Here is a 27,973-nt window from a genome sequence, read left to right as displayed (position 1 = left end):
AACATCTAATGCGTATTTGTGTTTAACTTAATTTAGAAAAGTTAAGAAACACATAATATTGATGATAATAAATGAAATTATATTTATGCCATATTGACATACAAGACTCGATACTTGTTAGGGGAGATCACAGCGTAGGGAATTGTTATTGAGCTCTCTTAAAGTGTTGACTGCTGTCCACTTGTGTATATCGTTTTCAGAATTGCAGTTGAAGATAAACATAACAAAAATGTGTAATGTTATATCATGGTTCATATTCTGGATGTTTTTATTTACGTGTAAGTTACCATTTTATTATTGGAACGGATATCCATCAAATGCTTAATTGTGCCAATGTTTCAAATTATATATAATAGCAACTGACATAGCGTAGATATACGCATCCAATAAATACTTCAGGTTATTCCAACCAAAGTAATTTTGTTAAAGACTAGTTGTTAAAACTTTTCGATATTCATGAAAACAGTATAAATATAAGATTTGGAGGAATTATAAAGCAGTGGTTAGGTTAATTCTTAGTATTTTTTAAACACACAAAACAGTGGAAGATCCGTTTTTCTTATAGCATTTATAAATATGAAGCACAAGTTTCATTGTAAATATACCTTTACATATAAATCATGATTGAAATGTGAGCCCTCGAATGTAATGTAATTTTATTTTACTGTCAAATTGTGTTCAACTGTAAACGGAAAATGCTGTCAAAACTATTTTTTTTCGGATTTTTTTTTTGTACTGCGCTATGTTTGATAATTTAGTCATGTAAAATGTTTCATATCAGTTGCAATGCCCGATTTTGGATATTGACGGTCTTTTCAACGTTGGAACATACGTTTGGATCTGACAGACTTGTCTCCACTGATTACACTGCCTCAGAAACTCTAAGTATATATCAATTTTTATTAATTAACTATTACGTATTTGACGAGATACAGAGACAATTGCGGTATCAATACCAGACAATTGAAGACAAAATATGCCAGAATTCGCTCAATATCTACCAAACTCGGCCAATATCAACAAAACTCGCCTAATATGAGTTTCCTCCGTTTTGATTGGCTATTGAGAAATGGGCCATTTTCATTGGCTGTCGAAACTCGCCTAATATGAAAAAATATGCTCGGGATTATTTTTAAAGGTTATCATTTTGTTTTCCGTTTTCCGACTGTTTTTGAAGTTTTTGGGCTTCGTATAATTTATTTGGATTACTTGAATGATTGCACCACTTTGTACGGTTCGATATAACAGTTGTATTTAACCCGTTGGTGGATTTTACGACTATTATCATTTTGTACGCCGACAAAATGGACGACGAAGGTGAAACATTTGACGTTTTGGCAAACGATTTACAAAATTAAGACGAAAAGACATGCTTCCTTACAATGTACAGTGCTTTATTCATAAGTATGTGCAATGTTGCTATAAGGATGCATGTCAAAATCAGCAAAGTCAAGTCTAGAAAAGCAGATACCATGAATGAATAAGGGATAAATAGTAATATACGGCTTCAATGTGAACTAAAGGTAAGTTATAAGAATGTTTGTAACCAAAACGGTAATAGTTAATTAATAAAATACTTATTAATTAGGTAATTTCATATTTGCCCAGTTATTTGTCCTCGGTCAGCTGTATTTGCCGTCGCCCTTTTGGGCTCAGGCAAATACAGCTAACCTCGGACAAATAACTAGGCCAATATGAAATCACCTAATTAATAACATTATAATGAAAATGTCATATTATTCTAGATACCTTCAAAACATCTGCTTGTATATGAATATTTCCACGAAAATAATTATAACTCACTTTCCAGTGTCTCGTCATATGATCAACTATTGTTACAGCTAGTAAAACTATATATGGGTTTCAAATAATGTCCGTACACATTTGCGATGTTTTTTCTTGATAGGGCTTATAACCGAGCAAATCTTGGCCGACCTCTATTCAGGCTAAATGCATGTGTGTATAAAATAGGTCTAGTTTCTTTAAAACGTGTTTCTTCAATAAGCCTAAATAAAAGACGTCAATGCGACGGAACCAGAAATTTTCCGGACACCAATATTTCACTATAGCGTAACCAAATTGCTTTCGGCAATTTTCGTCATCGCCAAATCCGTCATTTCGTAAAAGAGCATTTACATAAAACATTTACATAAAGTTCCTTCTTCGAACAATCGAATGATTGGTAGCTGGTGACTGAACTGGCAATCATTGGAACAAATGAAATGTAACGAGAAGGAATAAATAACACAGATACAAATGTAAACAAAATACAATGTTTATGACATAAAACTATTTCATGAATAGTTTATGTTCGTCTACAATGCAGCGCTTTGGTAATTCCGTGTCAACAGGCAACCACAACAGTGCAATGTCACTGCCTATACATGCACAGAGTACCAACATTTGTATATCATTGTTTTGTTTACGAAGAGGGAGTGTGTAATTATTATTTCATTTTTACTGCATTAATTTAGTAATTGAATAACTACAAGTCAAGTATACAAAATACAAATGATGGAATATTATGTATTTAGAGTTATCCGACATATAAAATGGAATTCAGAGGAAAAGGATCAAGAGGTGTCAAATTCGTTAAAGATTGTTAAAGATTGTTTTGCTATTAAAAAACGTATTGATATTTATAAATATACATGTTGTTATAATATATAACCGGTTGTCCGGTTAGCGCAGTGGTTAGCGCACTCGCTTCTCACCAAGGCGACCCCGGTTCGATTTCCGGCCTGCGTGCATGTAAATTTGGTAAGTGGTCACCAAGCCGAACAAGTGGGTTTTCTCCGGGTACTCCGGTTTCCCCCACAACACAATACCAACACTATCGCGTAACATCGTGCCAACAAGAGTGACTAAGTATAAGTTAGCATAGCTTTCTTCACAATCATTGTTATATATATGGTTTAAACTAAATATATATCTTACATGGAGAATAACATGCTTAAAACAAACTACTAAATGCATGATATGCATAATTAGTTGTTCGTCTGTGGTTTGTAAAGACAATGTGGTCAACAGTTGTGCAGCGATTTGCTCGATCCATACTCCATTCCAAAAATCAACCACACCTGTGAAAGGCCATTGCCTAAACACACACAGTGTACACACAGAGATATGAATATGATTTAAATGTTGTTACATGAATAAATGAAGTTTGATTTAAAACATTCACACACAATTAAGACTGTACTGAATGTGTTATTGTGTTTATTCGTTCAACGAAAAGTAAAAGCAAAGTGCTCCCACTGACTTGAAAGTGCCTTACAAATGCATAATACATTTTCAAATCACAATTACTTGCATTACCTTTGACTGAGTGCCAGTTTATCCGCATTACAACATCACTTCATATAAACATCTTGACTTAGAAAAATGACAAGGGTTGACGTCAATTGTTTGGAATATTTTATACCAATTCGAAGATATCTGGCGCAAGAACATTGATAACAAATGCATTTTTGTTTTTCACTAAAGAGTAGTGAGTTATTCAAGACATTTATGAAAACAATTGAATACAAAAAAGAGTGCCTTAAAATCTGGACTTTAACCTTACTATTTACCTGAATATGTGACAAAGGTTTGCGTGAACATTTTTTACCAACCATTTGGTACGGCGGATAACGGGTATAACTACAGTGTTTGTGACCCCCACCATCGACATCCCAGCACCGACAGCGAGAGGGGTTATTATTTATATTTCATGCTATATTATTGCATGAATGCGTGACATAATTAACAATGGATATAGTCGATTATGAACAAACCTGTGTCAAATCATATAAACGGCAAAATAAAGGAAGACAACCTTCTCGAATGTTGACTTCATAAGTAGTTGTGTTTCGTCGACCGATGATGATAATTCAATCAACAGAGATTGAAATATTCGTAGAGCACAAACATATTACACAGCAACACCCATTGCAAACGAACTAGCGTCATTTTGCCTCAATGAGATCGTTATGACACACCTTGACGATAATTTACGTGGCCGTTTAATCGACCTGTACACTGAAAACGTCTTTGACCACACGTCATGCTCGGAAGAGTCACTAGCCAACTACATGCATCATCTCCTACGTACAGTCAATGATCAGGAATCCCTGCCGCTTGGTATCCTTAACGATAGACGTAATGCCCCGAACTGCATCACGGCCGACTATTTTATTCTTCAAGAATACATACATGGTATCGTATCGTACCTGAACTATCTGACGTAAAGAATCGCCTAAAGAAACAGTCTCTTAATCAGTCAATATCACAGTTTCACAAGTAGATTCTATAAAGTCGGATACCGTGCCTGTTAAAACCGAACTGTTAATATGCTCCAACAGTTTGTCTAATACGTTCGGAAGAGAATCAGTTATGGACTTACACTATGTATCTAAATATGTAATTGCGCTGACTAAACTTATTTCAAATTAAGAAAATTCGCGAAACGGCCAAACAGCTGAATTATTTTCTTTGCGCACCTCAACATGGGATGCTTCGGCAATTGAACGATACAGAAACCTCCTTTAAAAACAGCATTGAAACTAAAGGTAGTTGAAGAACAAAGTGTTCTTGAAATTTCTCGTTCTGAAGGTGACTTTGTAAACAAGAAAGATCATGACACCTCCGTAAAATCTATTTGTACAAAAATAAAAATAAACTGTGAATAAAGTGTCCCAACCAATTCTGATAACACCAAACTACTAGCTTGTGCATTTCAAAAAGCTCTTGAACTGTCTTAGCAGGCAACTTGGCACTTTGAGTTCTAACGTAAAAAGGCGCTTAAATGACATCATGTCACCGTCTTTGTACAGGAGGCACGCAACTTGAACCAAGAACAAGCAACTGGAAGCTTTTCACTCCACATCGGGAATGGTCAGATCCTTAGTAGCAAACCCATATTCCCAAACTGCTAACGAAAAGTATCCAACGAAAGCAAATAAACCAAAATCGCCAACAACCTTCATCGCGTCCCCAAAACGGGGGACATCCTCTCGGCGGGGGCGGGAAAGGAAGCCGTAACGATAACCATAGACATCACAACGGAGGTAATTGAAGACGCCAAGCCCGTCGCGCACCAACACAGTCACTCAACATCACGGAGCCGGCATATTGTTTCCAGCAGCAACGTTGGCGCAAAGGACGGTTCATCACCCCACGCTTAAAGAGTTTAAATCATGCATGCTTGTAGGTATTAGTAACGACGGTAATAAAGAAGGGCGTGCGTGATGGAATATGACATGGAACACAATGCAAACACGCTTTATTTCAGGCAACATCTCGTAGTGACTCTAAAGTTGCACAGCTCGTGGTTTACGACGCGCAGGCCGAGAACATCGACAACGAGGCTATATGGCCGCCCGGTATCTCGTGCCGCCCATGGCTGTAAAGGAGGAACTATTTACAGCGATACGAGCGTCACGACGACGACAACATTGTTGACTAGTTACAACCGTTCTATTTTATCTGTACAAAATGCAACGGGTGTAACAACGGCAATATCTTACATCGTTTCCGAACTCCGTGAAATGAACATAAAAGTCTTTGTTACTTGACCACAATTCAGACGCTTTACAATACATCAACATTCATGATTGTGCTTACATAGTACCATGTTAAACTTCTGGTTATTTCAATGGCCGTTACATAGGGAAAAGCGGCTAGTCCATTCTATGTCATGGTGATCTTGATGACAAATGAGAGACAATTTAGACCGGAAGTTCTGCCTCTATAATAGTTCAATTGTAATAATACAAGTATACTGACCATCAGCGGACCACCCTCTTGAATAGTTTAAAACGGAAGTTGGCGCCCTATCAAGCCTCTGCTCAACATGTGGCAGTAAACACATTCAAGTGCTAGGATATTTTAATGCTAGGTTCCCCAAATGTGACGCCAACTCAGACATACGCCCAAGAGACGCCTACGTGATCAACATAACCCGTGTGTTTAACCTCGTACCGGTAACAGAAACTGCTATCTGTTCCGGTGCACATTTTATCTTCCATCCATAATCCGGGTGGACGGCCATCACAGATCGACCAAGTGTTTCTAGACGCAAGTTTGTTGCATCACAAGAATTCATGCAGTGTACATATAGATGCCCCTCTCAGTGTTTCTCGACATCTGCCACTATTTCTTCACATTCATGTTAATATAAGCATGGTAGAAATGTTTGAAATAGGTACTAAAATAAAATTTCTTATCAACACACACATACACGCACAAACGCACGCACACTAACACACGCGCGCGCACACACGCACACACACATACGCACGCACGCACACACGCACACACACATGAGCTTTATGTATACTGTAAATATTTAGAGGATATTTATTTATTTCAGTGTAAGATCGTATTCTATTTCACGAGTGTCATAGAAAATAAAGTTTTTCTATGATCACGAGTGAAATAAAATACGATCTTACACTGAAATAAAAAAAACCCTGTTTCTTTTATGCTTACTTTCCGTGGTTTATAGAATTTTAATTTATTTTCTTGATAACCCCCTTTTTTGAAAAGGATGTTATTTACGCAGCTACCCTTGGGACGCCCCTCACGCAAAATTATAGCACTCAACTTATCTATTTCCGGTTTGCCGAGAAAAAGTTCTCTGATATTTCTCTGATATTCAGTCTTACAGCTTATTATTCGCTCGTACTTTGGTGCAAAGCTTTTATGAACAGTTATCAATGAAGTTTTATAAGTGCATATATGATCCTAAACATAATAAAAACACTTTTATTCTAAACTACATGACTACATAACCAAATTACTACGCCGCCATTTATTGAATGAAAATTTGGAAGGTCGAATGTGTTAGCAAAACAATTGCGGATAATCATTGGATATTTAACATTTCTCTTAGTTTTAGATTTTGTTTTATGATACATAAATATTCAGTCATCCTACTGTCAGAGATCAGTCTGTTTCGATTGAAAACAGGTTTGTTTTCCACGTAAAGAGTGTTTGCCACGCTAGTTTGTTGAGGCGTGGGTTGGGTAAAAACACAATATCAGTTAATCTGTAAATTGTTGTGTGAAATATCAGTTAATCTGTTAATTGTTGGGTGAAGTTTCCGGGAAGTTCGTATTACGTATTTCAACGACAAACAGTTCAAAATACATTTGAACGATAATTGAACATTCTGTTTATGTTCGAGCAGTTGTTTTTGTCTGTAATTTGTTTGGCATGAAAGCAAATGTTCGAACATTCAGCTTCTAGATCAAACGTTTGAAAAACGGGATAACCATTTTTTAATAAACGGTAAGTTTATTTCCAAATATATCTTTATTTAAAATTATAGTACATTGTTTTAATTTTGAATATTTTTTTTAAATGTTCTGGTTCAAAGTGAAGTGTTCTGTTTTTATCAAGGGGAAGGTACTACAATGGATTTTAAAAGTAGTTCTAAAAGTTGATATTTTCACTCCTTATTTTGCAGTTAAAATATCAAATTGATATTTTCACTGTTGTTATTTCACTGATAAAACTCGATATTTTATCGAAAAGCATGAAAGAAAAGTTGGATCCCTTTCAATTGGCTTTATATTCATATTTACCAGCGCGCGTTTCATATGACCTGATAACATTAAGCTAACATAAAAATGTACTAATGGTAATAAAACATATGCACAGTTTTCAAACAAATAAACCCACCCCTCAAAACAACAACAACAACAACAACAACTAAATGCAAGTTAAAACGATGTTTGATTTGATGCAGTATTATAGACAGTATCACTTTTTCATCAAACGTCTTATTTGAAGCTGGACTGGAAATACGAACCGATAAGTAAAATACATTCAACTGACAATTCGACAATTTGTTAAATATGAAATGTGGTTACATAAGTACATATGTTTTAAACGACAAAAGACATTGAACAGCAGTCTGAGGTCAGTCGCATTTTGTATTCAATGTTTAGGAATCTGAAACACGTCGTTGATTTATTTGAAATATGATTTGTTCATAATACATAAACATTTAATGACTTAAAGCTGCACTGTCACAGAATAATCGTTTGGACATTTTTTTAAATTATTTTTTTGTCTTTGAATGAGTCATGTATTGTGTAAATGTATGGAAACCAGTGATATAAAACTGCTGACAAAAGATCAGGAGGGCAAACCATCAAAAGAAATTACATAGTGAATCGTTCCAAAAAGTCGCGCACTTCAATGAGGCGCAAATCACTAGTATAATAAGTACATTTAAAAATGCATTTTTGCCATAGTTGTACACTATCGAACATGGAATTAAAAAAATCTGCCTTTTGCTCTTTTGTGTTCGTTAACACACCTGAATTTAGTAACGATATTGTATGAATTCAGACTGGTTTATGAGAGATATATTTGTTAAATATAGTCACATTTCAAGTTTACCAAGTTTCAAAATGTTAACCAATGTGGCCCGGCCATCAGTGTATTTCTGTATTAAATGTGATTACTTGTTTTTATAAATTTCTTGCGTATATAATGTTGAAACAAAGAATTCAATTGTACAGTAACAATTTGGTGGTAATCAACGCTTGTTATATTCATGGGACGGCCCGAATGCTCAATAACATTTGACTAAAATATATTATGTTTATATGCAGGTACTGATGGTTCCGTTACCATAAATTCATCAGCAGAGACTGTTCCAGAGGGGTCATCTTTGACATTAACATGCACGTACACTGGAATTAATCAGCTGGTTTCAATAAGATGGATAAACAATGGCAATAATTCGACACGAAAATACGACATAACAATCCAACCACAAGAACCATGTTCAATATTTGGGACTGGTCTCAACGAAACTCTCTTCACCTACACCTGTCACACGCTGACTATTTTAAATGTAACACGGAATTATCATAACGACAACTTTACATGTCAAGCAAATGGGAATATAAACAGTGGCAATAGTGTTGTCGTCAGTGTTGCAGGTAAGTTTTAAGTTTTTTTCGATAACGTTATATTCTTGTAAATATCAAGTGAAAACATGTTTATCTAATCAGATAAATGGGGTAATTCAAATAGTAAGGGCGGCAGTTACAAGAACGTTAACCATGAATTTATAGTTCTTACATATTTGTGGGTATCACATTCTTGATACTCCATATCATGTAGAGCAGATTTGACGGTGAAAACATACATATATTTTCGTATAGCATATTTTGTCGATCTTAGTACAGTCGTCTATTTTTTGATATATCACTCTGCCTTCTGCACATAAGCGGAGTTACTATGCTTGAAAGTAAGGACTGCGGTTTTAGCTTTCGTAAAGAAGCAGAGTTTAAATGTGTAAATAGCTTTCAAATCGTATTGGCAACAATTCAGGTCACACAATTAAAATATTAATGTGACAATATTCAAAATCAAATTTAACTTATACGTTTCCTTTGATAAACTTATTAATATAATATACTTCCAATCAAGCAAACTCAATATCAAAATGTATTTTTTGAACATTAAGAATTATGCATATTTACCTCCAGAGCAGTCCACTTATTATGAAGGTAAAATAAGCAAGGGAATTGATATGTTAGAACAAACCCTGTTTGATTATAATATTGACTTTAATAATAATTTAATTCTTGCTGGAGATTTTAATGCAAGAACATCAACATTGCCAGATACACTGTTATTTAATTTACACATTAATATATTAGAACCTTACGAACACATATTGAACGATTCTCATATTCCTGAGAGAACTTCAATGGACACTAAAACGAACCCTTTTGGGCTCAAGCTTATTGAATTGTGTAAAACGTCGAGTTTGAGGATAATAAACGGCAGACTGGGATGTGATAAATTGAAAGGCGAATACACATATATTAGTCAAAACGGGTGTAGTGTAATCGATTATGTTATTTGTTCAGACGATATATTAAACATGATAACTGATTTTGAAATATGTGAAGAAAGTAACTCTGTTCATATGCCACTATGTTTCACTCTCAGATGTAAAATAGCTATAACGAAAAATAATGAAGAGGATGTAAATACATATAGATATGCATTTAATGAAAGCAACACACCGGAATATAGGAATAATATATAGGAATATTTTACAGAGGAATACATAAAATACTATATTGAGGAAATTAAAGATGGCTCTAAAAGCATTTCAACTGTAATTAATGAACTAAATGCTGATCTTGTGAAATGTGGAGACGTCTGTAAAAGGGTATTTATTAAACGAAATAGGTCACAGCCTTCATGGTTTATTAAGGAATGTATATCATTGAAATTTTACAGAAATAGAGCATTAAGGAATTTAAGAAGAGATCATAATGACATAAATTTACAAACATATATAGAAGCCAAACATGAATTTAGAAATTGTTGTGAGCAAAAGAAAATGGAGCATAATTCTAGAGAATTAAATGATCTTATGTCGTCATGTGGTGATCAGAAGCTTTTTTGGGCAAAACTTAAGCGTATGACGACCAAATCGGCGTCTGATAACCCTATATCAATTAAAGAATGGGAGAAACACTTTGAAAAGCTGTTTGAATCGGATACTACAACTGACAACTTGCCTGAAGCAAATGAATTTGAATTTAGCAATGATATCACAGAGGCATTGTTTAACGATGGAATTACTGAGGAAGAGATCTTGAAGGCAGTAAAAAACCTTAAACATGGTAAAAGTGGTGGCAATGATTCATTAACTCCTGAATTTTATATAAATTCAATTGAAATACTTCTACCAATTATATATAATTTGTTTAACCAGGTTTTTGATAATGGAAGTTTTCCAGATCAGTGGTGTGAATCTATCATTGTTCCAATATACAAAAAAGGAGACCCATCATCTCCTGGTGATTATAGAGGGATATCATTACTTAATGTATTAGGCAAAATTTATACAAGTATAATAAATCGAAGGCTGACATTCTTCGCTAATATTTTTGACAAAATTAAGGAATCCCAGGCCGGTTTTAGACAGGGTTACAGTACAGTTGACAATGCCTTTATTTTACAAGGATTGATTGAAAAACAACTCAGCAAAAAGGGGGGTAAGCTGTACGTAGCATATATAGATTTTTTGAAGGCTTTCGATCTTGTTAGTAGGCCAAAATTGTTTGAAATTCTTGCTGCAAATGGTGTTAATGGGAAGCTTTATAGATCACTACAGGCTATGTACTCAAAAGTAAGAGCTAGAGTTAGAGCTAATAAAAATACACTCTCTAATGAATTCGAATGTCCAACTGGTTTAAAACAGGGGTGTTTATGTTCGCCCATATTATTTGTATTTTTCGTCAATGAGTTCATTAAACAAGTTGAAAGCAGTGAGCTGAAAGGCATACAGCTTTTTCCAAACCTACGTGAAATTTTGTGCTTGTTTTTTGCCGACGATTTGGCTTTAACATCTGATACAGTGGTGGGTCTACAGCGATTAATAAATAAATTACATGAGTTTACAAATGAATTTAGCCTGACTGTAAATACAAAGAAAACAAAGGTTGTTGTATATAAAAATGGAGGCAAATTATCTAAAGGTGAAAAGTGGTTTTATAATAATGAACGCCTAGATGTTCTAAAAGGATTCCAATATGTTGGAGTATTCCTCTCCCAGCAACTTTCTTTTCAAAAAATGGCCAGTGAACAAGCAATAACTGCAAAAAGAGTGCTAATGACATTATTATCAAAATTATATAAGTTTGGTCAATTGAACCAAAACACATATTTAAAATTATTTGATACAAAAATTGCACCAATATTATCATATGGATCGGAATTATGGGGTATTGAAAAATATAAGACTATTGAAGCCGTCCAAATATATGCATGTAAAAGGTACATGTGTGTTCCACAGAAAACAACAAACATTGCAGTTTTGAGTGATTGTGGGCGCTATCCGATTTATATTGGAACTTCCAAATATGTTCTGAAGTACTGGCTAAAAATACTCAATATGACAAAAGATAGATATGTCCGGCTGGTCTATGTTATGCTGAAATATATGGATGAAAGAGGCCATGAGAATTGGGTGACTAAAGTTCAAAATCTTTTGAATTCAACAGGGTATAGTTATATTTGGAGAGACCAATGTGTACAAAATGAATCATTATTTTTGAAGAATATTATACAACGATTAAAGGACCAATATCTACAGGAATGGTCAAGGGTTTTATCTGAATCTCATAAGTTAAGTCTCTATAAGCAGCTGAATACAGATTATAACCATGCAAACTATTTGAATTGTGTAAAGATAAGGAAATTTAGAAGTGCATTGGCAAAAATAAGATGTTCATCCCACAAATTAGAAGTTGAATCTGGAAGATATCGAAATGTTCTTTATCAAAATAGACTATGTAAAGTATGTAATTTAGATATTGAAACAGAGTTCCATTTCATAATCAAATGTAGTTTTTATGATGACTTGAGAAGCAAATATATTCCAAGTAAATTTTTCACAAACCCAAATATTCATAAATTTTATGTTTTAATGGTCATCAAAGAATACCATAACTAATGTAGCAAAGTATGTTTTCTATGCAAGCAAAGTAAGAGATGAAATGCTCAGTAATATTACATAGGCACATTACTCTCCATGTATTATTCTGTTTTCTTTTTTTAGTTAATATTGTTTGGGGGTCTACACAAAGAGATAATCTTTGTTAGCGGCCAAAAATATTGACATTATTTTTGTTACATAGTAGAAATATTAAAAGTAATTTCATTATGTTTACCATTTTACTCTATTGTATGTTATACAATTTATTTGAATTCCTATGTTCACCATTCACCACTATGTTTGTTGTGTTATGTTTATGTATATTATTGTGTACATAATGTTGTTCTGGGCCGGTGGCCTATATCAATGAAATAAATGAAAGAAAAGAATTAAAAAATTAACGAGGTCATCTCAGTAAAGTTTTGGACTATGCAAAAACACTTAGTTAATTATAATAATCAAAATATTAGAAAAATGTCGATTTTTAAACGAAACAACCATAAACGTTTATGTTTCGGTGCCTTTTCGTTTTTTTGTGTGCAAACAATTATCCATTTTATTTGCTTTTTTAACAAATTCTCAAAGCCGCGACATTTCAAGGGGCTATACACCGTATGATGAAATAGCGAAAAAAAGAGAAAATCGTCGAAAACTGACATAAACTTGGTATCGATGTGTGCAATGCATTAAAACTAACTAACTGAAGTAAGGCATAGTTCACAATTATTTTTTTTTCTCAGTTTTTTCGTATTTTTACATTAAAAAAGATTACTAGGTATGTATACCTAGTAGAATTCATTCTTATGCGTGATTGGCTAGTCGATGTTATCACGTCATATAAGTTAGGTATATACCAAGTTAGGTATATAGCTTAAATATTCCATAGCTTTAGGATAAACTTTTGTAGCCCACTGGATACAACACTGGACTCCAATTTTGGCCACATTGGTTCGAATCCAGTCTCCGACTCGATTTTCTTTTTACATTTTGGTATTTTTTTACAATTATGATATCAAAGAGTAAAACATTTATTAAATAATTGTCCTGAGATTTGTTACAGAAAAAAAACTTTTTTTGGTGCAAATCTGGTGTATAGTCCCTTTAACGTCGCCCGACACGCATTAAATGATACTAACGCTTGATCTGTTTCACTTTCACGCCCAAATACCACAGGACTAAACATGGGCGGAGCTAGTGGGTCAAAGAAGGTCGAAAATAAGATTTGGCTACAGAAAATCGTGCAAGCTTTCGCACGGTGATGATGCAAAGCTGATTCCTTCCGTCCACATTCTTTATTTACGGTTCTATCCGGCACCGATACGAAGTCTTTTTTATCCGTCGTGTTTACATTATTATTGAATGTCGAAGTATAAATCGGAGAGACAAACTGCGTCATTATGTTTGTGATGTGAAGAATAATTTCATTAACTATCGACAAAGACACACAAAAATGAAAACGAATGAAAATAAAATAACGATCATGATTCTGACAGCAAATACCATGCAAAAGAAACCTTAATATATACTTAAAATCATCTATTTACATCCTCATAATTACGTTTATCTTTTCAAAGAAGGTATCGAAGTAGGTATTACTTAATTTCCTGCTTTTGTATATACTCTTTGGGATAACAATGGGAAATAAAGTCAACTCACTTGTCGGTTTAGCGAAGCTCCGGATGCCGTCTTTAATGAGCAGTTGTATAGAAATTTGGGCACCGGATATATTTTGTAACTCGCACCAGCATCTATACAAGATTAGATATCCTGTTTTTTTTTTTGCTTGTTTGTTTTCAGTCGGAAAAGAAGACGAAATCAACACATATCACACTTACTTTCATTAAGAACTAATTACGCAAATCGTGAAGATATATATATTATATATTATATGATTATAACCTGTATGTTCTTTTTTGAATACTGAAAGAAAACTAATAAAATTGACAACATTAAGTCAATTTTTGGAATACTTTATTTCTGAATATGAATCACATAATTTCTTTTAACTGCTAAACTGACCTAATGCATAATGCTGAAACAATTTTAGGGTCGGTGCAAACTTTTGAGAATAGGTCTGAACTGAACCGAAAACAAACATTTTTGATCATATCTTATGCAAAATAATAAATGTTTGTATATTCATACTTGCTGTTGCCTGCCACGACTATTATCATTTCCAATACAAATGTTTTTTGTGTTTGGTTTCGATAGGCGCTGGTGCAACCAGACCGTTATTTTTGGAGCATAGACGCTAAATAACTTAAGTCCTGAAAATAAACAAATTGTTAATTAATTTTGATTAAAATTCGTTTAGTCATAAATTGGTTTAATTACGTGCATTATTTAGAAGCTCGCGCATGCGCATGTGCACTGGCAGATATAAAGGAATTCACGAGGCATGGACTTTTTTTATTTTGCAATACTCCCTGAGCCGTAATCAGTAAACTTAAATGCTTCACCCCTGAGTACAATAAAGCACTTTTACTGGTTACTTCCATTTTGCATCATTTTAATCTTCCCTTTTTATGACTGTTTCCTATATCAGGAAAAAGCATATAATATAATTACAGTTACCATGCATATGGATATACAACTCATGCCATATTTGAGACAAAAATGAGCAGTGAATTAAAATAATACCTTAAACACACTTCTAAGTATCAGACTAACCAAATAATTGTTTCTGTGTTTAAAGCAACCTGATATACCTAGCATCCCCACTCCGAAACAAGGAGTGCCTTTTAGTATATGATACATAAATGTTCTGCAAACCTAATAATTTTAGAGAAATTTTGTGCAAAAAAATAAATACAACGTTTGTCACGACCCTTCTTTTATTTTTGAGACCGTTACCATAAACACAGGTTTTTTGGCCTACTTTAGGCTCAACCCTTTCTTTAGTCGAACATACCAGAGTATACCCTAACTTTATACACACAAAATCCTCTAGCATTTACGAGGTATAGACTCCAAAACAATAGCATGTTACGTGTCAATACCAGTAGAATGGCTAGATTCCGTTGCCGTGTTTAAACGAAAGTAAGTTCTTAAAACAAGATTAAACAATGAATTTCGATCAACTTAAAGCATGATTTTTAGGTTAAAACTGCTATGCGTTTACTTAATATGTAAAAAAGTGATATCTCAAGAAAAAGAAATAAAAAACACCGTTTCTGCTCGTCGCCTACGTTTTTCATGTGAAGTTTCTTAATTTGTTTGATTTATTTGACACGATTGGAAAACGCCATCCCTTAAATACCAATAAATTTACAATCACTAATAAAATGGTCATTCTTTAAAATAAAGATATTTCCTATACCCAAAAGGATTATAAGTATCTTCCATGGCCGAGAGTGTAAGATAGGTTCATTCCGACCCGAGCGTAGGGTGTTTTGCGGAAACGAGGTTTACCGAGTTTCCGCAAAACACCCTGCGCGAGGGTCGGGATGAACCTATCTTACACGAGCGGCTATGGTAGATGCTTTTTCTCCCACCTCAGTTAAACAAAATTAAGTAAAATTGTATTTTTTGCTGGAACTCTTTTTTGCTTAGTGAAAATAATTGCGTATGTATATGCGATAGCACGTGGTTGTCATGGATATACGCGCAGTGATCCAGTTAATGTTAATAGTCATATCGGTCTTTTAAAATATTTCTAAGGAGAATGAAGCATTATTTCTTGAATGGTGCGTGAAAACTGTTTTATGGTGACATTTGAATTAATTAGCGTTCTAAATATTACCATAAGACAAGATTTCCTTGATGCTACTTACGACAGTCTTCAACAAGGGTGGTAATTACAATGTGGTAAAAGGAGTTCCATACGGGCATTTTATCTTCGCCCGTGGGCAAGATAAGAATATCTAGCATGGTTAAATTAGTGGATCTACTTATCTTTATTGCGATTTGTATGGATAGAATCCTGGTCGGTGCCGGATAGAACCAGTAAATGAAAAATGTTTACGTTATTCGTCACCACCGTGTATCGGGGCCTATGACCTCACTGCGCTCGCTTGATTTCCAGTATATTGCCAAAATAAACTCTTACACATATTTATTGCTGTAGATAGGTTGGCTTCAATTAAAATGAACACATAGGATTTTATTCGTTTCCTGTTGTAAATAATGCTAAAGATTATTTTTCATATCCATCGATTTCATCGTTTTTATTTGTAACATTTTTATACCAGAATATATTTATTCAGGTGTGTACACGCTAAATGATTCTGCGAAGGTTTAAGTGAAGACGTAACCATCGATGGCCGCGAAAATGTATAAAAACACCAACAATGTTGTACAAATGTTACTTCTGTTAGAACATAAGCTAATCGGATATACTTGAGCGCATTTAAGCTCGTCTGTTTTTTAAAAAAAGGAAAATGATTCGAGTTCTTGTGATAACCTGAGCGTCTTCGTCTGCGTCGTTGCCGGCGTGCAAACGCCCTTAAGCTATGCCATAACTAACCTTTATAATATTCAAATGGGTTTTGGTTTTGAATGTTGAGTCACGTCCCTAAGTAAATGGTAAGAAACGAAGTGAAAACTTTGACTTTTTCACTTCGTTTCTTACCATTTACTTAGGGACGTGACTCAACATTCAAAACCAAGAAATAATACACGTGTGAACTTTGTCACAAGCAACAAGTGTAGAAAATTATATAACGATTAAGTAAGGCCCCAGATGAAGTTTTGAGTGGCGTTTCCAAACTGTCAAGGTGCATATCTTGACAATTATTAAACCCATGAGTTATTGGCCTTGTTTCACGTGTGCATATTGTGTCTAGCGACAAGTCTTATTGCTACTGAGCATGTTTCTGTAGCTTTTTGCATAAATATTGACCATCTCTCAATATATGTTCAAAATAATTACATAAACTGTTGATTACATACTACAAGAGCCATTGTGCATATGTGGAACAAGGCACATATCTCCTATTTATATAATGCTTGAGTAATGCCCTTATTCGACTAATATATACAGACGAGCGTTGGTATTTGGCCCGCGGCGCTCTTGCTTACATTCTTGCAATATAAGTGCTGAATATATCAGCCACGTTAAAAGGTTTAATTATAAGTGCACGCGCACCGATGAACACCAACTGCACAAGCATTCAAGCGATTTACAAATGGCATTCAAACGAAAAATACTTTTTATTTTTATTGGAATTCTTAATGGAATTGGTTAAATAAAATGCTATTTTAATGTTTTTAATATGTATGTATAAGTTGTTGGAATTGTAAGATGGACTAATTTTAGAGACATATCTAAAGATTGGTAAAGGGGAGATTACACATTTTTTTTATAAATTCCGAATTGGCATATTAAAATATAGTTCACCGGGATAACTAGAGTAAAAGTGTTTTCATTTGCCTAGCAGAAATACCTGACACATTTTGATCACACCACAAGCTATGACCTTAGCAAGTAGGATATTCTCACGGAGATGAACTAACTGATTTCATGGTAATTGCTAGCAATAAACGTGTTTTTTGCTCTTACCGTATGCCTCCTGAAAGGGTTTATATTTGAATGGTTGACTTCTTGGTTTATCCATGTAGTTGTTTTAGTATTACTGTATCTTTAAATTAGAATTACCTTTGAAGATTGGATTTTGAACAATGTTCAAAATATCATAAGCAATAACGCCAATTTGTAGAGTTTTATTTGATTTAATTGAATTATGTAAATAACCACCTATTTTCGCCACCATTAGGATTTTTTTTATCAATACATGACCTTTCACTTTGTTTGGCAATACAAGATGCTGGTTTCCACAGTTTGCCTAGTAGCCTTTTTTGGACCGAAACACCAATTTGTATTGGCTTTTAATGCTTGACATTTCTGTCATTAAACCTCTTGTCTTTCATTTCTATTAATATCTTTTTTTTTCACATAATGATTTTGGATGCGACATTAACGTTCAACTTGAATTCATGACTAGCATAGCCTTGGTATTGTCAGGAAGATGTTGCTATTGTACGCCAAATCTACCAAATATGTCTTTCATTCTGTCAGTAACATTTTGTCGTTTTGCATTCGGTAACTGTTTTACATCAAAGTGAATAATAGTCTTTGGAAATAAAACAAATCTGTTCCAACTTTGAACCAAGGGTGTTCAGGGACCTCAGGTGGTTCTTATACTGGTCTTTATTAGAGTAGTTTTCATCTATGCATGTTTAGCATACTGAAATAATTTTGTTTATCAAAGCAGTTAACCGAGATAAACATTTGTTTACAATTTGATTGTCGCTTTGCCTACTTTTTGTCTTTAATTTTGACGCATAAGCCATCGGAATTCCGTTTTGTAACAAAGTGGCACCCTAACTACTTTGCTGCTGTCACATTGCAAAATGGCAGACTTGGTCAAGTACAGAAGATCTTGTGATTATTTCCTTGACCATTTGAAAAGCTGTATCATGTTTTAAAATCGGCCTTGTTTGGAAGGCTCATTTCAACTATAACGTATGTATCTGATTTGTCTGCTTTAAGACCATCACTTGTTAATGCAAAATGTCCATGATATGAAACGTCACTACATGAGCCTTATGCTGGTTTTACTTGACTCCATGTTTCTTGACCTAATAATGACCATCAATTGTTTCATGTGTCCATACAGAACTATATATAATCAACGATGACTTGCTTTTTAAACATTCGTCAATACTTTGTTTTTTAAAATTCATATTAAGACTGACCGAGCGATACTTTTTTATTGCTATGTCTTCCAATAATGGTTTTGAAAGTAGTTAAACATATAATTTATTGAACAGTTTTAGATTCCAATAGGCTTGTATCAAATAACATGAAAAGGTTGCCTCCACTTTACATGGCACCATCATTAAGTGTTCTCATTGGGTAATGAGGTTGAAGTATTACCCTGTTTAAATATCTAAGCTCTAAGAATATTCGAACATTGTCTGAATTCGGCTTGTATACGACCACCGTTGAATGAATACAATATCATGATGTTGCGACCTTGATCATTTCTGCATCTATCAAAGTGAGTTGTTGATGTTTGCTGTTAACAGTAATGCGTCTAGAAAGAAGAACTACAGGGCGGCAATTTGGTCAATAAGTAGATCAGCCTCACCAGAAATTTAAAATATGCCATCAGATTCTGCAGAGTACTCTTCAAGTATGTTTGACTGAGTTAGACATTTCTTACTTGCATCTACTATTTACAGCTTGACTTAACCTTCATCTTGGCATGCCAATACATCCAGTATGACTGAATACCTTGTTTTTACACTGAACAATGATAATCCCTACTCAAATTTTCAATTCTGCCATGAAAGCAAAAATACACTTCCAACATTAATTTGACCACCGTTATAGTCAAACAAGCCATTTGTTTTAAGTGGACGATACAGCCTCACCTTATAATACAAATGCTTTGGAATGAATTTTACTTTGCCACCATTATCTAACTTAAGTACAATTGGGAATGGCTGTGGAGCAAACCTTGGTTTTCGTTAATTACATTTGCCCTTATATGGTAAAACAGTTTCACATCATTGGCAGTGATCATGTTCTTATTTTTATTGTTGTACTTTTAAAGGCATTTCCAACTCGATAACGCACAATGCAGAACACATTTTACACCAAAGTTTGGTTTCGTGTATGAGGAACAACAGCTGTTATGTGTTTATACTGAGTGTACATATATATCATTACATTTGCAGTTATAGACACATACCAGAGTATACCGCTTATTTTTATGCTTTTTCCTCAATAAATTAATCAACCGTATAATTACAACGGTACAAATTTTGCATCAACAGTTTTGAATTAAACTTTTTTGTTTGCAGTCTTAAGGTAATATGTGGAATATAACAAGTATACAAGAACCCATTTGGCTATACCATTCAGACATTCATTTAAACAATGACAATGTAGACGAAACATGTAAACTTCAGAATAATTAAAACCCTTAACACATTGGATCAGTTCATTACTTTAATACCAGTTTTCGTATCTCGATAGGCAACCGTGATTGGTAAAACAATTAATTTTAACGCGTGCGTGCGTGCGTGCAGGTGTGTGTATGTATTTTGCTTATCCAGAAAAGTCGAAATCCCTTTTCATTTGCAAAAATGGCAATAAGAGTCGCGCAATGTCTCAACAGGAACAGTTGAAGCAATTGTTTGTGTTTCAGACATACATGAGGACCACTGTTACTTATAACTGGCAAATATACATATATGACATTACTTTGTAAATCTTGGCGACTCTTGCCAGTAAGGTGAAGGTTTTCTTGTACAATAGATTCACGGTTAACACTGTCATTGCCCCTTTCATTCATATACTTTTAGAAACAAACCACTAATAGTATCAGGTTTCAATTGCCTTCATTTTGATATTGCTTTAATTTCTGCCACATGATGACATTAGTAATGACAATACATAGTTGAACTGATTTTCGAACAATACATCATCGCTTTACAACCTGATCAAATTTTAAGCTAGTGCACCACGCAAAGTGCCTGATGACGAACAATTGTTTATGGAATAATCAAGTTCAGACGAAAGTTCAGATATATAACAACTTGTAACACACCACCTTGAGATATATTTGAGTTTGAACCATTTCCAGTTCCATGTCGACACATACTATCATTCTAGCCCAATGCGTTGCGCCAATATAAGATCAGGTTCAGTTTTAATAAACGTTTGAAACAAAAAAATGTTTTACCCATTTCAATATGTCAACAGCAATGCCGGTTATACTTTGGCCAGTTTAAGTAGTTAGCCACATCGAAATAGCTTTGACTCTGGCCAATGCGCGATGAACCTTGCAATATTGTAGTCGTGTAGGCAAGTCATTCTATTAAGTTGAACCTGAGCTTGTATTTGATTGTTGAAATTGTCGGAGTTTTATTTTAGTGTATCATTGAAGTTAGATTGCAGAATTCGTAACTACTTTGGAAGAAAAAAAGTATGTCACATATTTTTATTACAGTACCATAACGCTTAAAAAAGGTATTTGCGTTTCATTATCCGGCTCGACGTTCTAAACAGTAAAATTGTGTAAATCTCATAATCATAAGGACGCTCGGACACAATTTCCGTATTAATGAGTGTTTCATTCCGTATCCCTAGTAAAAAATCTTCATCCGCAGAACTAGATTATTATCTATTATCTCTATTATAGTAAGAAACTTTAGCTCCTTAGACAAGAAATCAAAATTAATTTTGTTATCAACTCACGACATCTGTCAACATTTTGATTATATGCTTTTCTGATATGGTACTCTTGCACAAAGATTCGTCTGAAATTCGCCTGAAATATTATATAAACAGTTAAAATTTTTGAGTGATAGAAATGGATGACGTCGAAATATGAACGGAACAACCATGCGTTTTTTAACATAAGCAAAATGCTGTGCTTGACATGCAACCATGATTAAAAGGTTAACAATAAATTGAATTATAAGTGTATTTCTTTTTTGAAATTGGTTCAAAGCATGAATGGAAATTTGTACCCATTGATAATAACATTTGTTATTCATTGGTACCAATGCTTCCTACGTTTAGAACGTCTAGAATAATTTATTCATGGCATTGCCGAAAATTTACTATATATATATTTATGCGTACACACATTCACGTTTAACGAAACATCGCGCTTCACAGATAAATAAAGTTAGTATCTTTAATTTTAGTGCCAATATCAACAGTAGTCATGACATCACCAACAGATTCAAATGCCACTGTCAACGCGGGCTCATCGAAGAATTTCACGTGTCGTACATCTGGGGGTCTTCCACAACCAATAGTGGAGTGGTATAAGACGTCTAATAGCAGCTGCACCAGGAATGGCTTCAAGATAATGAATTCCATACCCAGTTCACCGTCTGAAATCAATGGTCTTATACAGGTGGAAAGTTCACTGTTATTCACAGCATCCAGTTTGGACAATAATCTCTGGATTTGCTGCGCGGCAAGTAATATCAACTCTCAGTGGAAACTGTCAGGAACGAAGCTTCTAGACGTAAGATGTAAGCTTTTTATTGAATAATCAACTATAGAAAAAATATGAATATATTTTTTTTAAGTCATGTCCTGGTCGTTATTTAGTTTTCGACGAATTACGCATATTATGGTATGGTACCAATTTGCACAACCGACCGGTCAAAGGTAACCTCACATCGATATTTGACATGTTGTCATCTTCATAAACTTAGTTAAGGCGGAATCTAAGTTCCGTATTGATGTTGCTTTTACTTTGAGCGGATGACGATGACAAGTTGTACACAGTCTGAGTGACTGACAGAAACATACTTTAAACACATATTACATAATACATATGCGTTGATGATCGTTTTCCCTTGATATTCAGCGGTTAATGTATGGAACATGAACAAAGATGTATATAAAACTATTTAAGAATAATTCAAAGAAACTATTTGGGATATGTGAGCATCATCTTATTCAAAAATGCCATATTTGCCTTGTCACCCCTCTTGACGTTTAACTTTCAAACAACTTCAAATTGCTCTCTCCGTTCAAAGATACTTTCATTTGGGAGCCAAATCTCATTCTGTTTTATTTTGATATGTTCACTCATTTCGTTTATAAACGCAACTATTTACAAAACGATATAAGAATAAGAGATGAAAAAGAAATGATCTGTAATGACTGTGGTCGTTTTTTTTGTTATTTTTATACAATTATTCGATCATTTGCAGTGCACTTATAGCATTAAAATATATCTTCAAAATTTCAACATATATGACAAGATAACCAAAATCGAAAATTTAGCTTTCATCAAGATCTTGTTTGTATTCCCATTTAAATCTAATTAAAGTGTAATTTACATTTTATCGATAGTTCGCCCATTTTTATAAGGTAACTGTATGTATCGTCTGATTAGACTTTTTTCTAAACGAGATACTTGCAAGTTATTTCAGTTCTTTTTAAGTTTTCGTAATCTAAATAGGGAAACAACGGGTATAAATATTTTTCCTCGGGGTGCTGTGTTGCAGAGGTATTTCTAGATCGCCCTAAGTAGCTCACATAAATTATTCAAATTCAGGTAAACTCAAGTATAATCATGCAATCTAGGTATACCTATGTTGTGTTTCGGTTCTGATAACACTTTTTCTTTTTCTAACACAATTCTAAAACAAATAAACACTATAATGAGGAAAAACATTTCGTTTTTAAATGCACTGAACATAACCTACGACTGAAAATTGTTCAAAGCAAAAGTCAGTCTATTTTCAAAAGTTTTCTATTCAATATGAGATAACTTACAACTTGCTATTATATTGAAGATCCTCCACCTAATCCGCCAGTGATTGACGACTTCAACACAATAACGGATTACCAGATGATAGAGAATAGCACCGAACGCCTGACATGTAGAAGTACTGGCGGTAATCCTCTTGCCAGCCTTGCGTGGAGTTGTTACAATGGCATCGAGTCAAACCCTAACGTTAGCGGCGGTTCAATCAGTCGTTCTGTACAGTTCACAGCGCTGCGTAACCAAGACAACACGTGCACGTGTACTGCCACGCATGAGGCGGGACCGTTGCAACAGGCTACAATGGACGTCAATATTATGTGTAAGTATACCTGAATGGCGTGACTGCAGAGTTACTGATGTCTTAAATTTACTTTTGCGCTGGACAAGCTACCTTAATGCGAATGTCGTTGTTTTCTGAACAGTTATTAGTCCGTGTCAAAATGTCAGTTAACCAAAAATGAAACACGTCAATGGCATACCATGATATTATTGTGGCGCTAACAAAGTCAAAAGCCCTGACGTTTTCAACTGTTTACAGCCTAGTAATGGTTATCCTTACTGACGTAACAGAAAATATATATGCATAGCACATAAAGGTACAACTCAACTTGCGTCCACTATACTCGATAGTAGCATTGCTTTGTCTCTGATTATACTGGTTTATACATTTGTATATTTAAACTATTCTCTCCTTCCTATGCAATCGTTTATCAAACACATATTTAATTAGGCTTCCTTGGCTTGTTTATGACGCTTAGGTATGTTTTTGAAAATATCTATCAATCGGAACATTACTCAGAAAAAGAGCGTGGTAAATCAGAAAACAGCTTTACACATTATTTATCAATAAATATATCTTGGCCTTTCTCTAAGATTTAAAAGTGCAAATATTATTTGTACAATGTTGCTTAAATTATCTTAGTACATTTTAATAGTGTTGTATGTACTCAATGCGGTATATGGATATTTGAATATGGATTATAAATCCTTAAATAAAATGCCTTTCAGACCAAAACAAACAAACGGGTTTCAATGTCAGCTGGACCTTCTAAGAGAATAATAAGTTATCCTATCCACAAAATCATTATATTTACAACCTATTTAATTTTAAATTTGTGTTACAGTATGAAGTAGTCAAAACTATATTTCTTCACAGATCCCCCTTCAAAACCGGAATTCAAAGTGGACGGTACACCAGTGGGCGTCGCGATTAGCATAATTAAAGACAGTGATCAGACGGTGACGTGTCACAGTTTTGGAAAACCTAATCCATCTACAAACGATTTCACATGGACAAAAGGAAGTGTCATTGTTAGTTCCAACTCGGTTTTAAGCTGGACCGGCGGAATCAGAATTCAGGATGGAGGCAGTTACAAATGTACCGTTACAACAACGATGACACCATCGAATACCAGCAAAACTCCAGTTACAACAGAGGTATCTTCTGACGTCACCATGAATGTACTATGTAAGTTTCTGTACAGAAATATATGGAATTTTCAGTAATTGGTGTCACTTTTTGTGGTAGCATTGACGTCAGCTATTTATATGAGGCTTGTCAGATACAATACACAAATTTAAAGCAAGGCTGATATCTCTGGCCTTAATAGGGCGAGTAATGTCTCTTAAAAACAACGACCGCAGCGCTCGTGTTATAGTTGTATGAATGGTTTTACAGAGAACATTCAAGTTTTTTAACAGCTTTATTGTAATTGGGAAGTTAATATGAAATTGAATAGATATTAGAGGATTTTAGCTAGAAATAAAATATTTCTTCAAATATTATCAGAACACGCCCTGCTTATGCAGGTTGTAGCCACATTAAATAGATATCAAAAGCACTTGAATATTATGTTGGAAATTCACTCTTACTTCTTTTAAAAACCAATAATTATAATAAATAAATGAGCGCGTGCAAATGTGTTTAATGTCACCGGTTTGAAAATTTACCATAAGACGGAAACGTCAAATATTTAAAGAACATAGTAATTTACCTTTATATTTGTACAAAATATACAATTTCTGAAAACAGGCTTCTTTGGATTTCGTAACTTTGTGCGGTCAAAGATTGAACAATTCAGAAGCAGGACGGGAAAAAATAAAAATCTGAAACCTTTACATGAAGGTTTAAGATATAGTTTAATGATGAAATATAATTCTATATAGGGTGATGTCGTAGGGTATCACCCAGAAAAACGTGTGAATAATTAAGGTGTTATTCATAAACACGATACACATCAAACACAAAGTTAACTTTAGATTGACATTAAGTTTGTTTTGCGGGGAGCGGTCAATAGGGTAAAGGTTAAGGTCACGGTGAAAAGTCTAAGAAAACATCGACCATATACTAATTTGACAACGGCACGACCAAGGACTATGAAAACCAGTGCTAGGTTTCCCTTGACTAGTGTTTGATTCTTATTTTTTTTTCAGTTGATCAAATGTCAAGGGCACAGTCAACATTTTTATGAAACTGCTGTTCTAAGTTAGCAATATTTCTCTTCGCCTTCATCAACGCTTTGTGCAACCATTAATACTCGAGGCGTTTTTTCTTAAAACACATTAATTCATCTTTCTAATGCTAAGGGGGGAATTATGGTTGACACATATTTCTTGTCTCATTTATTTGTTCATACTAAATTGGCTTATTTCTAAGGCATTAATGGCAACTATTGATGTAAACATGGTAATGAATAAGATTTTTCTTACCAGGTTTTAAGATGAAACCTTGAAATTACTTAACTTAAGGTATGATTAAATATGACATAAAATGTATATGGCCTATAATATTTGGTCCAACTTTACATATTTTTTTCTTAGCTCGAGCATTAATTTGAAACTTATTTCACGATGTGTCCAAAAATAGGCCTCTAGGTCAAATCTTAGAAAACCAATCAACGGGTTATAATTTGGAACACACAAAAGACATTATATTGGGTCCAATATTCATGCAAATTTATCAGACTGTGTTCCTCGATCAACTCTAGGATTAATTTGAAACTGGGTCATATGGTGTCAAAAACAAGGTCACTAGGTCAAATCTTTTAAAAGATGTTAGAAACAGACTAGAGGCAATTTTAATAAAACTTAATCAGAATTTTTTCTTCGATAAAGCCAATATCTATTTGAAACTTGGTTGCATGAGGTCAGAAACTGGGTCACTAGGTCAAATCTTCCAATAGGCATGTCCGAAACCAAGTATTGAAATAGTTGAGTCAAGCTTTATTCATACTGGGGTCAGAATGTGCCCCTTTATGTAATCTAGGTAGATTTTAAAAGTGTGTCACATGGGGTCATTATCGAACTCTTAATGAAAACTAGTGAACAAACAAAGACCATATATCCGCTCCATTTTTATGAAACTTAAACAGAATTTACCGCGATGTAATATTTGCTAAGTTTGAAACTATATCACATGAGGTCAAGAAAGAGATCACTTGGTCAACTCTTACATAAACCTTCTAGAAACACTCTAGAGGCTATCTTTCTGCAATATTTTTGGGCCATTTTGGCCTTGATGAAATATTTTATTTGTTTGAAGCTGGGTAAAAGTGAGTTTAAAATCATGTTGACTAGTTCAAATCTGAAAGTTACACAGTATATGACATTCTTTGATTTGAAACAGTTGCACCCAACACTCTAGAGGCTATATTCTTGCAATATGTCTGGTTCAGTCTGCCCTTGATGAAATGTTTTATAAGTTCGGAACTTGTCAAGATCTAGGTTACTATGGGAAATTTAAATGCTGCATTATATTCGATATTCTTTCATTTCAAACAGTTGCAAAACAATTTATATATCATATCAAACGTTTATAAGAGTCCATCACTCTGCAGCCGTAATGTTTCATTTCTCCACTTATACTAAACTATCGCATGCTCACTTAATGTATACTGTATGCCTTGTAGACGCCCCGTCCACACCAGAAATACGAATGAACACTTTGAGTGGAGACGTGATAACGGACCAGATCACGGTTGTGATTAACAGGCAGTTTGAGTTGGCGTGCAAGGCGACAGCGTATCCAACCGCAAATTACAGTTGGACAGGCGGCTCCAGAACATATCACACACAGATTCTACAGGATACCATTACAACAAAGACAAACACGTCAAGGACATGTACAGCCCATAATGTGCTGAAACCGTCCGTCGGAATTGAGCAGACCCCATCCTCGTCAGCTTCTATAGCTGTGTATATCAATTGTAAGTTCAATTGATCTGAAATCATTTTATAGAAAGTTACTGCTCTGCAAGTAGTA

The 27,973-nt window shown here is 34.3% G+C and overlaps 1 protein-coding gene across 1 annotated transcript; it reads left to right on the top strand.

The window, feature by feature from the left end:
• The first annotated feature begins 159 nt into the window (after positions 1–159).
• On the top strand, positions 160–27,931 carry LOC128235801 (hemicentin-1-like). Its single transcript, XM_052950596.1, has 6 exons — positions 160–278; positions 8,607–8,939; positions 22,127–22,462; positions 23,741–24,031; positions 24,869–25,180; positions 27,621–27,931. The coding sequence occupies exons 1-6, from the start codon at positions 230–232 to the stop codon at positions 27,929–27,931; spliced, it is 1,632 nt and encodes a 543-aa protein (XP_052806556.1). The 5' UTR covers positions 160–229.
• The last annotated feature ends 42 nt before the right edge of the window (positions 27,932–27,973 follow it).

This window comes from Mya arenaria, chromosome 5, assembly GCF_026914265.1.
Source record: "Mya arenaria isolate MELC-2E11 chromosome 5, ASM2691426v1".
Classification (NCBI taxonomy): domain Eukaryota; kingdom Metazoa; phylum Mollusca; class Bivalvia; order Myida; family Myidae; genus Mya; species Mya arenaria.
This window is presented reverse-complemented; position numbering and strand designations above follow the sequence as displayed.